This window comes from Aquarana catesbeiana, linkage group LG05, assembly GCF_042186555.1.
Source record: "Aquarana catesbeiana isolate 2022-GZ linkage group LG05, ASM4218655v1, whole genome shotgun sequence".
Classification (NCBI taxonomy): domain Eukaryota; kingdom Metazoa; phylum Chordata; class Amphibia; order Anura; family Ranidae; genus Aquarana; species Aquarana catesbeiana.
Window position 1 is genome coordinate 165,574,057 of NC_133328.1, and position 12,943 is coordinate 165,586,999.

At 41.4% G+C, this 12,943-nt stretch overlaps 1 protein-coding gene across 2 annotated transcripts in view; it reads left to right on the forward strand.

Moving 5' to 3' along the window:
- The window catches only part of CAPN7 (calpain 7), a 106,358-nt gene that overhangs the window by 70,682 nt on the left and 22,733 nt on the right, over positions 1 to 12,943 (forward strand). For both annotated transcript variants that reach the window (XM_073630316.1, XM_073630317.1), the window contains 7 exons: positions 891 to 984; positions 2,258 to 2,404; positions 2,783 to 2,889; positions 3,908 to 4,028; positions 6,002 to 6,146; positions 7,720 to 7,819; positions 9,390 to 9,525. In XM_073630316.1, coding sequence (XP_073486417.1) covers positions 891 to 984; positions 2,258 to 2,404; positions 2,783 to 2,889; positions 3,908 to 4,028; positions 6,002 to 6,146; positions 7,720 to 7,819; positions 9,390 to 9,525 — 850 coding nt within the window. The remainder of the gene's footprint in view (positions 1 to 890; positions 985 to 2,257; positions 2,405 to 2,782; positions 2,890 to 3,907; positions 4,029 to 6,001; positions 6,147 to 7,719; positions 7,820 to 9,389; positions 9,526 to 12,943) is intronic.

The window sequence follows — 12,943 nt, forward strand, 5'->3', positions numbered from 1 at the left end:
CCTTCATTAAAGTCACATGGTTCATGATTAAAACAGGCACATCTAAGTATGCAGGCATCTGCAATAAAGCTGTCCACATAGACCATCCTCCATCAATGTCATCCCTTCCATGCTGCGCTCCATGAGCGCTTTAAGCCTTAGTTTCAAATCCGTTCTACTGCAGGGTAGTCTTTCTGGTCACAATTGCAGCCTGACAGCAGTAAGAGCCTGCGGTGCGGAGGACTGTCTATGTGACAGCTTTACCCCAGGTTCTTGCATACTTAGATGTGCCTCTTTTAAACATCAATCACGTGAGTTGCTAAATGTTGTACTGTCATTAAATGTAACCATATTGCTACACTTGAAAGGCGCCTCTCTTCTCTTTTATACTCTGTAGCTCCTGCTGGATTTTGCTTCTAATCCCCTTGTGGAGGCTGCCATTTGTGGATGGACACTTTATGGTTACACAACCTATCACATTGCTACAATCTTTTTCAATGGACTATAAACTGAAGGATTATCCATTATTTCTTATGCGGAAATTTGCTTTGATTTACAAGTGCTTTGGATTACAAGCATGTTTCCAGAACAAATTATGCTCGCAATCCAAGGTTTTACTGTACTATTTTCTACAGGGTGCCACTAAGAAATAATACTGTCCTTACTGATGTGCACGTTTAACAAGTTTTCAGTTTTACTCCTGTTAACCCTGCTTTGGCATATCCCCTAATTTGTTACAAATACTAAAGCATGTTCATATCTATTACAGAAATGATAGCTGTGTTACTAGTTTTTATATATGTATATTCTATCCTGAGATTATTTCTTTTGCTTGTTTTAGATGATTAAATATTGGTGAAAAAAAGAAGCAAATCATACTGATTTTTTTTCATAATTTTTCTATCACTTAGCATAATCTATCCACAAAATAAAAAAGGGGAGCCAGAGTATAATCCGTGTGGGAAATATATGGTGAAGCTGCACATCAATGGTGTACCTAGAAAGGTAAGCATTGTCCTGTTTTTTTTTCATAGGGTATGGGGAATAATCACTGGTAATGTTCTTATGCTCTCAGTGTGCACTTTTATAAATAACTGGGTACAAGTCATGGCTGTTTTCGGAGCCTATACATTTTTTTTTAGCGAGCTTGAAGTGTCTTGTTGATTTTCTATCTTTAACTAGAAAAATCATCCTTTTTTTCTAAAAGGGTTGTTTTACTCCCACCTAATTAAATGAGGCTATGCCAGTGGCGTAACTAGAACCTTCAGGGCCCTGGTGCAAGAAGCCATGAAGGGCCCGCTTGACCCCTTCCCTTCAAACCCGGTGGCAGAATGCCAGGGCCCGGACACAAGTGTGATCTTTGTGACCCTGGTAGTTACGCTACTGATGTCAGTAGTTTTTCATTTTCGTTATTTTATTTTTTACCATTTTTTTTTTAATGATTTTTTACAATCTTTTTAGGAGCTCCGTTCAGGGGCTTTGTTGAAATATCATAGGTCTAAACAGACCTCTGATGTTCCACCTTTGAGACAGAGAAAGGAGATTGACTCAGCTGCACAGAATGAATGGACAGGAATAGCTCTGTACAGAGCTTCCCATTCATTCACAAACTGAAGCATATTAAACACAGTTTACTATGTTTCCGTTATGAATGGACAGAGTCAGTGATCAGTACAGATCACTGACTTTATTCATTCAGACAAGAAAGGGGCTGGTAAATTACATATATTTAGCAGCCCCTTCCCCGATCTCCATCCTGACATATACCCCGCAGCAGTTGGTGGGAGAGGGGAATCTTCAGTGACTGCAGGAGGAAAATTAAGAGATTGGTTCTTTTATATGCAGCCGCCCCTACCACTCATCCTATCAACCTTTTTTCTGCTGCCCCCCATGTGCTTTCCTGTCCCCTTGAGCTCTTTCCCAGCCCACCTGTGCTCTCTCCTGGCCCCCCCCCCCCCTTCGTCAGCACTGCCGGGTTCCTCCCTCCCCTCTCCAGCCAGCTGCCGTGGGCTTCATTTTCCTCCTGCAGTCGCTGAATGCCTGCAGGTGGGATAGATTAAGCTTTGCGCTGTAGATGGATCAAAATTCTGGGAGGCTGATATTTCTGTGCAGTCTTTTTTTTTTTTTTTTTACTTATTTATCAAAATTATTCTAAATTCATTTAGTTCTAGTGTTAATGAATTACGAGATATTTTAGTTTCTCTACCATTACTATGGAGTAAAACTGAGTTGTGCTGTACATTTTCTAGAGCATCTAAAACACAATTTATATTTACAGGTTATAATAGATGATTTTCTGCCTGTGGATCATAATGGGGAGTTGCTGTGTTCATATTCTAACAACAAGAATGAGTTGTGGGTGTCTTTGATTGAAAAAGCCTACATGAAAGTAATGGGAGGTTATGACTTCCCTGGATCTAATTCGGTGAGTAAGGTTGTTATAGCAGTAAAGATGGCTGCCTCACAGTGTTGATTGGCTAATAATCACTTAAAGCAAATGTAAAATAGAAACAGTCCCATTGCATATTTCTTTAATGACGTTAAATGTATTTTTAAGTACTAGTGCACTGCAAATACTTGAATATGCCTTTTAGCTTTACTTCCATTCCAAGCAAAATTTCTGAAATATGTTGTTTTATCCTTGTAGTTTGTGAGACAATCTTGTGAATGACTAAGGAAGGTAAAAATGGTTAGGTTTAGGAGAGTAATGTGGTAGTCCTTTGCACCAGTTAAGCCCCTTAGGTATTAGATAAAGTATTAAACATTGGCTTGATGTACCCTTTATACTATATTGTCCTTGCAGAACATCGACCTACATGCACTGACTGGATGGATACCGGAGAGGATTGCTATGCACTCAGGCAACCAAGCCTTTGATAAAGAAAGCACTTTTAGAATGCTCTACCAAAGGTATGTCTCTTGTGTCTGTCTATGAATAGACCACGTTTTTGTCTATGTTGGAAAACTCATTAAAAAGCACTTTCTGTGAGACATATATTTTTTTTTCAACAATTGCTAAAGTGACAGGCTAAAAAAAATCTCATCAGAAGGTCCCTGCAAGAGCAAGGTTATTATATTCGCCTGTCTGATGGGCCCGTGTCTCCTACCTTCCCTCTGTTCCAACGCTGCAGCTCTTGCATTGCTGTACTGTCTGTGTCCCAGTTGGAGATATTGCCCATCACTTCCTGTCATGTGACTAAGATATGAAAAGAGGAGAATATCTTCAACAGGGATACAAACAGTAATCAAGTAGTCAAGAAATTGTTAAACCTTTAGGTTTTTGTTTCAGTCTCTGGGGTCAGTTCACTAAAGCCTAGTACACACCATTAGTTGTTGAACGAAAAAAAACTGACAGCTGTGGTTGGAGCCACTGTGCTAACAATCCGACAGTAGTGCAGCGATCTCCCCCGCCAGAACACTCCAGTCAGCGCTCTCTGCCATTGGCTGAGAGCGCTGATCGGTAGCAGGTCTGCTGCTGGTTTTCCAGCATGTTCGTCCTACAGAAGCTGCCCAAACGGTCGGCTTCTGTTGGACCAGCTGCCATACACACAGGCTGGCCAATGTCATCTGACATTCGGCCCGTGTGTACTAGGCCTAAGAGATAAATATCACACAAATGTTTGTGTTTAAAAAACTTTGATATTGATCTCAGAAGCAGGCAATTCACTAAAAAACTTTTTTCTATTTCGTGTTTTTAAATGCTTATTTTACTACAGACCGTACCTCTTTCTGCGGCGGGAAGTGAAACATTTAGCAGCGGTATTACTACCACTGCTAAATATGACAGCTCTAGCTCAAAGAAGCTGGTTGTCAGGGAGCCGGCACCTGCTGGCGTCCGTTTGTTTTACCTTCAGACATTAGGAGGTTAAAAAAATCCACATTTTGGCTCTATTCTAATGGTATTCTATTCTGTTTGTATTCTTTTCAGATTTCACAAAGGTGATGTACTTATTACTACAGCTACAGGAGTGATGACTGAAGAAGAAGGGGAAAAGTGGGGATTGGTCCCTACACATGCATACGCTGTTCTGGACATAAGGGAATACAAGGTTTGATTTTACATGTTTGTTGACATATTACATATATCCTTAAATGCGTTACTTACTTCTGGTTTTTACGATTATTTAACGGGAATCTCTTACCTAGAATTTTTGTATTGTTTTGCACCAGTTCAATGCTGTTCTTAGCAAAAGTAATTTTATATTGCTGAGTACTCTGCAGTCACAGCATTTATTTAGCAAATAAAAATGATTCCTGCATTGTCTCATTGACATTGAGCTTTGGGCACATGTTAGAATTGATTTACCGTATATTTAAACCCAATGAGAATGTATGACTGTATAATGTAGCTTCCCAGTCCTCAGATGTGGTGGCTGCATAAGTTTCTTTTTTCTGACCAAGAACATTTTGAGCAAGTGCATAAAAATATCTTTTGATCCTGCCAGAAATCCAGTGTCCTTTTAACTTCCTTTGCACTGATCTGAAATCTCATATAATGTTATCAGCTTTCCTAGCTGTCTTCTGTAAACAACAAAACATCTCCCTTTGTAAGGGAGAAAAGAGGGGGCATTGCTCCTCCTGGGTCAGAGCGCAGTGCATTAAGCACACTGACACATATGACATATTTTTTTATTTTATTTTTTAGCACGCTAGGTTTAACAAAGAAAAAGAAAAAAAAAAGTGCTTGCTGTACTATCCGATGTTAGTACAGAAATCTCCCTGCTGAGCTATTGTGTTCTGGCAGGGGGACCTCCCTTACCCCCCCTCCCCCCCAAACCGGTCAGCGCTCACAGCCATTGACTGCCAGCGCTGATTGGGTGCCGATCAGCTGCTGGTTTTCCAGCATGCCCATTTGCCAGAAGCTGGACGGGCTGCTGTACACATAGGCAGAATGTCGACCGGTTTCTGTTGAACTGGCCAATATTCGACCCGTGTGTACCAGGCTTTAGTGTTGTCAATCTAGGGCAGGAATAATTCTGTCACAAGGAGAATATAAATGAAAAACAATCCAGGAAAAACTAAACCTATGCAGCCATCATATCTAAGTGCTGGTAAGCTGCAATATACTACATTTTCGTTTTTGGCTTAGATGTTCTTTAGTAATCCAAGGCCTTACAAATCAAAATGTCTAATTGAAGGGTTATTCCTTACACAATACAAACCACTTAGATCCTTCCTTTTACTTTCCCAGTGCAATGTTAGGAAATAGAAGGGAGAAGAATATGGTTATTATAGTTAGTTTGCACAATTCTTCATCCAGAAATCTTGATAAATGTAGAATCCATAGAATAATAGTTGTAGCAGTGCACTGCAGCTAATTAGAAGTTGGTTTACAACATGCCGCTCAATGCCGAATTCTGTTCACCTGTTAGAGATTTCTGCACACTACTTATCAGTTACAGTATGTGTGTTTGGACTCCTTTTTAAGTGCAGCAGGGGTCTCCTCTGAAAGGTGATTTACGCTCAGATCTCTGTTCATAGGTGTTTGAAAGGATGGGAGGAGGCAATATGTCGCCTCCGCACTCCCTGATTTAACCTTATAATTGTCTTACTACCGCACCGCATTCGCATGCATTGCATGCAGTTGCAGAGCAGTTCCAGCAGGGCCCCATAGAACTGCATTAGACCCATTCAGCTAAAGTGACTTGCTATTTACATTTTCCCGCGGTATATGTACACCCATGAACGACTATCTTTAGTGTTCATGTGGGCAGTCCGGTGGGGGAGGGGCCATTAAAACTGCAGCTTAACTTCCTGGTTTTACTGCCCCCTACCCATCCTCATGTGTGAACAAGCCCTTAATGTGAGATCTTAAAGAGTAGCTATTTCCTACTGTACATTGTATATTGTTTATTTTTATTAAAAATGTATACAATAAGCATGGATTTACTTGCTACACACAAAAAAATGTAAAAGGCGTATGTACAGTGCGTTGTTTAAATAAACAGCATAAAATTATTGTTGCATAAAATGCAGAACCGTTGTACATTTATCTGTATCTGTTTATTGTGTTACTTTGCAGACGCTGAGGTTCCTGCAGTTGAAGAACCCCTGGAGCCATTTAAGGTGGAAAGGTCGTTTTTGTGAGAAGGATGAGAGGAGCTGGACCCCTGAGTTGCAGAAGTACTTGAATTTTGATCCACGAACAGCTCAGAAAATTGACAATGGTAAAGTGTGTGTATACTGTATATACTAAACAAATAAATATTTATATATATATATCGCAGTTGGGTCAAATATATTTGGACACAGGCACAAAGTGCACACTCTCAGGTTTAATTGAGTTTAATTTAAGTAGGTAAAAGGTCTGGAGTTGATTCTAAGTGTGGTATTTGCATTTGGAATCTATTGGGCAAGTGAAACAAGCCATTGTAAGGCTTCCAAAACAAAACAAATCCATCTGGGAGATAGCAGCAACAATAGGAGTGGCCAAAGCAACAGTTTGGTACATTTTGATGAAAGAACACACTGGTGAGCTCAGCATCATAAAAAGGCGGACGTCCAAGGAAGACAACAGTGGTGGACGATCGCAGGATCCTCTCTATGGTAAAGAACAACCCATTCACAACATCCAGACAAATACAGGACACTCTCCAAGGGGTGGGCGTATCATTGTCAAAGTCTACAATCAAGAGAAGACTTCACAAGAGCAAATACAGAGGGTTCACCACAAGGTGCAGACCATCCATAAGCCTGGAGAATAGAAAAGCCAGATTAGACTTTGCCAAAAAAAATCTAAAAAATGCCAGGCCAGTTCTGGAAAAGCATTCTTTGGACGGATGAAACTAAGATTAATCTGTACCAGAATGACGGGAAGAAAAAAGTGTGGAGGAGGCTTGGAACAGCTCATGATCCAAAGCACACGTCATCTGTAAAACATGGTGGAGGCAGTGTGATGGCATGGGCATTCATGGCTTCCAGTGGCACTGGGTTATTGGTGTTTATTGATGATGTGACAGAAGACAGAAGCAGCCGGATGAATTCTGCAGTGTTTAGAGAGATACTGTCAGCCCAGATTCAGCCAAATGCAGTAAAGTTGATTGGACATCGCTTCACAGTACAGATGGACAATGATCCAAAACACACTGCAAAAGCAACCCAGGAGCTTTTGAAGGAAAAGAAGTGGAATATTCTACCAGAAAGGAGTATTTGCTAATGTCCATGGGTTCCAGACTTCAGGCAGTCATTGCCAGTAAAAGATTCTTAACAAAATATTAAAAATGAACATTTTATTTATGATAATATTCAGTTGTCCAGTTGCATTTGAGCCCCTGAAAATGGGGAGACTGTGTATAAAAATTGTTGCACTTCTTAAAATTTGTACTTAATATTTATGTTCAACACCTTAAATTAAAGCTGAAAGTCTGCACTTCAAATTCATTTTGATTGTTTTGTTTGAATTTTATTCTGGTGACACAGAGAGCCAAAAGTATGAAAATTGTGCTTGTGTCCAAAAATATATGGATCTAAATGTGTGTGTGCGTGTGTGTATATATAGGACTGATGTGAATGTAACTATGGAATCTGTGATGTGATGTGTACATTAGTGCAATTTTTTTAAACACAACTGAAAATGTGTGTGTGTGTGTGTGTGTGTGTGTGTGTGTGTATATATATATATATATATATATATATATTATATATTATATATATATATATATATATATATATATATAATATATTTTATAGACCCTACCACATATAGTTACAGTTTATCCTTTAGATATTTCTCATTCCTAGGTATTTTTTGGATTACATGGGACGATCTGTGTCAGTACTATGATGTCATCTATTTAAGCTGGAACCCAAGCCTCTTCAAAGAATCAACTTGTATTCACAGGTTTGTCATTTTATTGTTTTTCGCTTTTTTTTAACCCCTTAATAAAGGCATTGTTTAAACTTAAAGTGGAATTCTACCCAAAAGGGGAAGTTCCGCTTTAAGGCCTCCTATGGCTCTTTTGGGGAAAGGGGGAGCGGGTTCCTGATTTTGACAGGTACCCGCTACCATATCTGCCTCGGCCACCTAGGCAATCGGAGCGGAGGTTCCCCTCCCTTCTCGCAGTCTTCTTGGACACGTCATAGGTCCCAGCAGACTGTGGGACCAGTCACAGTGCACAGCGCAGCTCAAGCAATGCGTAGTGGGCACCCGGCTGTGACAGCTTGTGTGTCCACAGTTAAGATGCCGGGAACCAGAAAGCTAATGAAGAACTAACCAGGGTGAGGACGGCGCTGGATTGTGGGACAGGTGAGAGGCTGTTTATTAAGAGTCAGCAGCTACAGTTTTAACATTTGGTAGTGTTCAGAAAACCATAATACTCATTGTGCCCTTGTGTATTGGTTTGACCAACAGCAGTGTTGCTTAACTATTAGTTAAGGAGTCACATTTTTATTATTATTATAATACAGGATTTATATACCGCCAACAGTTTACGCAGCGCTTTACAACTTGAGGGTAGATAGTACAAATACAATACGCTTTATACAGTAGGAATCGGAGAGCCCTGCTCGTTAAAGCTTACAATCTAAGAGGGAAGGTCAAGAGATACAAGAGGTAATAACTGTGAGGGATGTGCTGATGGAGAAAAGAAATGTACAGTTGTTATGTGAGTGGGATGAGTTTTCAGGGATCGTCTGAAAGTGGACAAAGTAGGAGAAAGTCAGACAGAGTGGGGTAGAGCATTCCAGAGAATGGGAGAGGCTCTTGAGAAGTCCTGACGGCAAGCATAGGTTTAGGTGACAAGGGAGTTAGAGAGCAGAAGGTCTTGGGAGGAGTGAAGAGAACGATTAGGTTGGTATTTTGACACTAGGTTAGTGATGTAGCTGGGGGCCAGGTTGTAAATAGCTTTGTAAGTTATTGTTAGTATTTCAAATTTAATTAGTTAATTGAGTGGCAGCCAATGGAGGGATTGGCAGAAGGGTATAGCAGACGTTGAGCAGTTTGTGAGGTGGATGAGCCTGGCAGCAGCATTCATGATGGACTGAAGTGGGGATAGCCTTAGAGGTAAGCCAATGAGAAGGGAGTTGCAGTAGTCAAGGCGGGAAATGACCAGGGAGTGGATCAGAAGCCTTTGTAGTGACATTGGTTAGGAAGGGGGGTATCTTGGAGATGTTGCAGAGGTTGAGGCGGCAAATTTTGGATAGCGATAGGATGTGGGGCCGAAAGGTTTGTTCGGAGTCCAGGTTTCCACCTAGGACCTTGGCGTGGGGGGACAAGTTGATAGTTAATATTGACAGAGAAATCAGGGGAAGTGGCACCTGGGGGAGGAAATGATGCTTCCAGCTCTGATGATGTTTTGTGGAAAACTCCCAGCTGGCACGCAATATGAGTTGAAGTATATTCACACTGTAGTTTCCTATGAAGTACCATATGTTACAGGAACTTTTTTTTTTATATATTTTTTTTCTTTAAGTACATGGGATGCAAAGCAGGGCCCAGTGAAAGATGCTTACAGTCTTGCAAACAATCCTCAGTACAAGCTTGACGTCCAGTGCCCTAAAGGGGGAGCTGCAGTATGGATCCTGCTAAGCAGACATATCACTGACAAGGTTTGTACAGCTTGTGTATAATCAGGACTGGCACCGCGCTGTAGTGTACACAAGTGCAAGCGATGCACAAAATTATTTTACATGTGTTCTTTATTAAAACTCATGATCATTTGCACATCAAAGATGCTCAACTTACAAAATAAATATTATCAGTGTGTTATTTTTCTGCATTAAATGAACACATAACTATTGAAAGTCTTATTCATTTTCCACACAAACACTTTTATAGTATTGTATAAACATATATACAGTATATTTATTTTTTTGTGATAAGTATCCAATATATTTGATTTATGCACTTTGTATGTGATGAATTTAGTAACTTTTGATGTTCATTTATACACTATGCACTATATTTTATTTGATTGCACTTGAGTTGTATTTGATACACATTTATTTATAATAGCCCAGCATATTATTCTACACATGTGAAGTGTTTTTTTATCACACAAAGGCAATTATTTTATAAGCTTAAAATGCCTCCCTTATTGCAACTTGGGTATTGCCAGCCATTTCAAAAGACTCTTTGATTAGTCTTTGTGAAATGGCTTTTACAGTCAAAACGTAATGTAGACTTACAAGGGTCATTTTAACACACATTACACAAAAATGGTCCAACGTTGTCACCATCAGAAAATCCACTCTGTGGACTGATGTCACAGAGCCGATGCAGGCTCCGCGGTAAGGCTCCGTTCACATCTAGGCATTCCGGATCGTGAGCAGAATTTCTGCGATTCTACCCACGATCCCGAATCACGGCAAATCGCAGGACGAGTTTGCGATCCCTGTCACCTCCAGTGGCACCCCAATTGTGGCACAATTTTTCTGCGATTGTCGCTTGATGAATTGCAGTAAAATTGCGCAAGCAGAAACACGGTACGCCTGTCGCCCAAAATAAGTTCTATTGGGCGTCAGGCATACCGCGCTTCTGTTTGCACAATTTTACAGCGATTCGTCGGGTGACAATTGCGGCAAGATCGCACCCATGATTGGTGTGCCATTGGAAGTGACGGGGATCGCAAGGACTCCCACAATTTGCTGTGACAGCCTGAGCCAGCCACTCCCACCTCCTACACAGACCAGCACTCCAGTGAGCATTGTAGTGGCAGAGCAGAGAGTCGGTGACTGACAATCACTGCTCTCTGCTCACTGAAGACCGAGAACTGAGCGATCAGTGGTTAAATAATTGTTCGGTTCTCAGTCTTGGAGCCAGCGAGGGACAGCCACAGCATCGCACCAATGTTGCGGCCATATAGTTAAGTACGTATATTTTATATACCGCAGTCTCCTTTAACAATATGACAATTGTTTATGATACACAGTGCTTTAGCAAACTTAGCCTAGGTTCAGACTAGTGTTGCTGCATAATCGTGCCTTTTTCTGTGCGTCTTTGTACATTTTATACACATATTTTTTTATGCATTTTCATGCTTCATGCATTTTTTGTAGGTTAAGGAGACTGGGTTTATAAACACCAATCTCTGCTAAAAACCCATGTACATGCATTTTATATGCACTTTCTATGTGTTCCCATTGAAGTCTATGGGGCAAAAAATGTGTTGTACTGCACCAAAAGAGTGCCTGCACCTTTCAAAAACATGCACTGCTCTGCATTGATGTGAACAGGCAGCATAAAGAATAATGTAATTTCCATTGTCATGCGTGCCAGCGCGACAGACAATGCAAGAGGAAATGCACTAGTGTAAATAAGAGTCACAAAGTTACTGTCACAAAGGTTTTTTTGTCTTTTTTTTTTTACTAAAGCTGGAACGTGCAAAATCAGGCTCACTTCTGCATAGAAACCAATCGAACTTCGTACGAGTTCGGGGGCGATTTGAAAGACATCTGTGCGGGTTCATGCACAGATGTCTATTGAAATCAAATCGCCACCAAAGTCGCCAAAAGTAGTGCAGGAACTACTTTTGGTAATCGGTGCAGCGCTGCAAAGTCGGCATCGCAACGATACGGAGTGTGCCGTTGCTGCCAATAGGTACAGATTTGGCATGCTATTGGACATGTCAAATCGGCATGATGAATGAATGAATGATTTGTAAAGCGCTGCAAATGCGAACTGAATCGCCTCAAGGCGCTGATGCGTTTGTGTTGTCAGCTTCATTGGAAGAGGTAAGTCTTGAGTTTTTTCCTGAACGCCAGATGGTTTTTCTTCCATGCGGATGTGAGTCGGAAGAGAGTTCCATAGCCGAGGTCCCTGGACTGCGAATCTTCGTTCTCCCCTTGCTTTGTAGTGATATTTGGGAACTAGGAGGAGGTTCTGGCTAGATGATCGCAGATTGCGATTCAGTGAGCAATGTTTTATTTTCTCTCTGAGGTATTGAGGGGCGTTGCCTTGTATGCATTTGTGGGTGAGGCAGAGGGTCTTGAATGTGATCCGATTCTTTACTGTTAGCCAATGTAGGCTCCTCAGGGATGGGGATATGGACTCCCAGGGTTTTTTTCCTGTTAGTAGTCTTGCCGCCGCGTTTTGAATGGCCTGTAGGCACGTAAGCTGATATTGGGGTAATCCTAAGTAGAGTGAGTTTGCGTAGTCGAGACGGGAATTGATGATTGTTCCAACTACTGCTGCTTTGTCATCTTCTGGGATGAAGGGGATGAGTCTGCGTAACAGGCGGAGGAGATGGTGAGATCCGCTAACTACTGATGCTATTTGTCCATCCATTGTCATTTCTGAGTCAAAGATAACTCCAAGACTTTTTGCTTTGGTGCTCGGAGAGATGGTCTGTCCAAAGATGGCGGGAGGTGTCCATGGAGTCTTGGTTTTGGGATTTTGGTTAGCGTGTAGGTGGAGAAGTTCTGTTTTTGACCCGTTGAGTTTGAGGGAACTAATGGTCATCCAGTCATCTATTAAAGTGAGGCATTTCCCTAGTTGCTGATGGTGGTCTTTTTGTCCGGTGATCTGAAAGTAGATTTGGGTATCGTCTGCGTATGAGTGGAAGCAGAGGTCTGATTTTTTGATGATTTTGAGGAGAGGGCGGATGTAAATGTTGAATAGCACTGGCGACAAGGGTGATCCCTGAGGGACTCCACAGGAGATTGCCCGGGTTTCCGAGGTGAATGCTCCTAGTTTCACTGTCTGCGAGCGGTTCTCTAAGAAGGATGCGAACCATTTTAGACTAGAATCTGTGGCTCCTGCTACTTCTGTGAGCCGGACAAGTAGAGTATTGTGGTCCACTGTGTCAAATGCTGCACTGAGGTCTAACAGTACCAGGAGACATGGTTCTCCGTCATCTGCTGCTTCAAATGCATCGTCCCATATTTTTAGAAGTGCAGTTTCCGTGCCATGGCCTGGGCGGAAACCTGATTGTAGAGTGTCCAGAAGTTGATGCGTGTCCAGGTGGCGTTGTAGCTGTTGTACTACCGCTTTCTCCATAATCTTGGAGACGGTGTTGAGGCTTGTTAT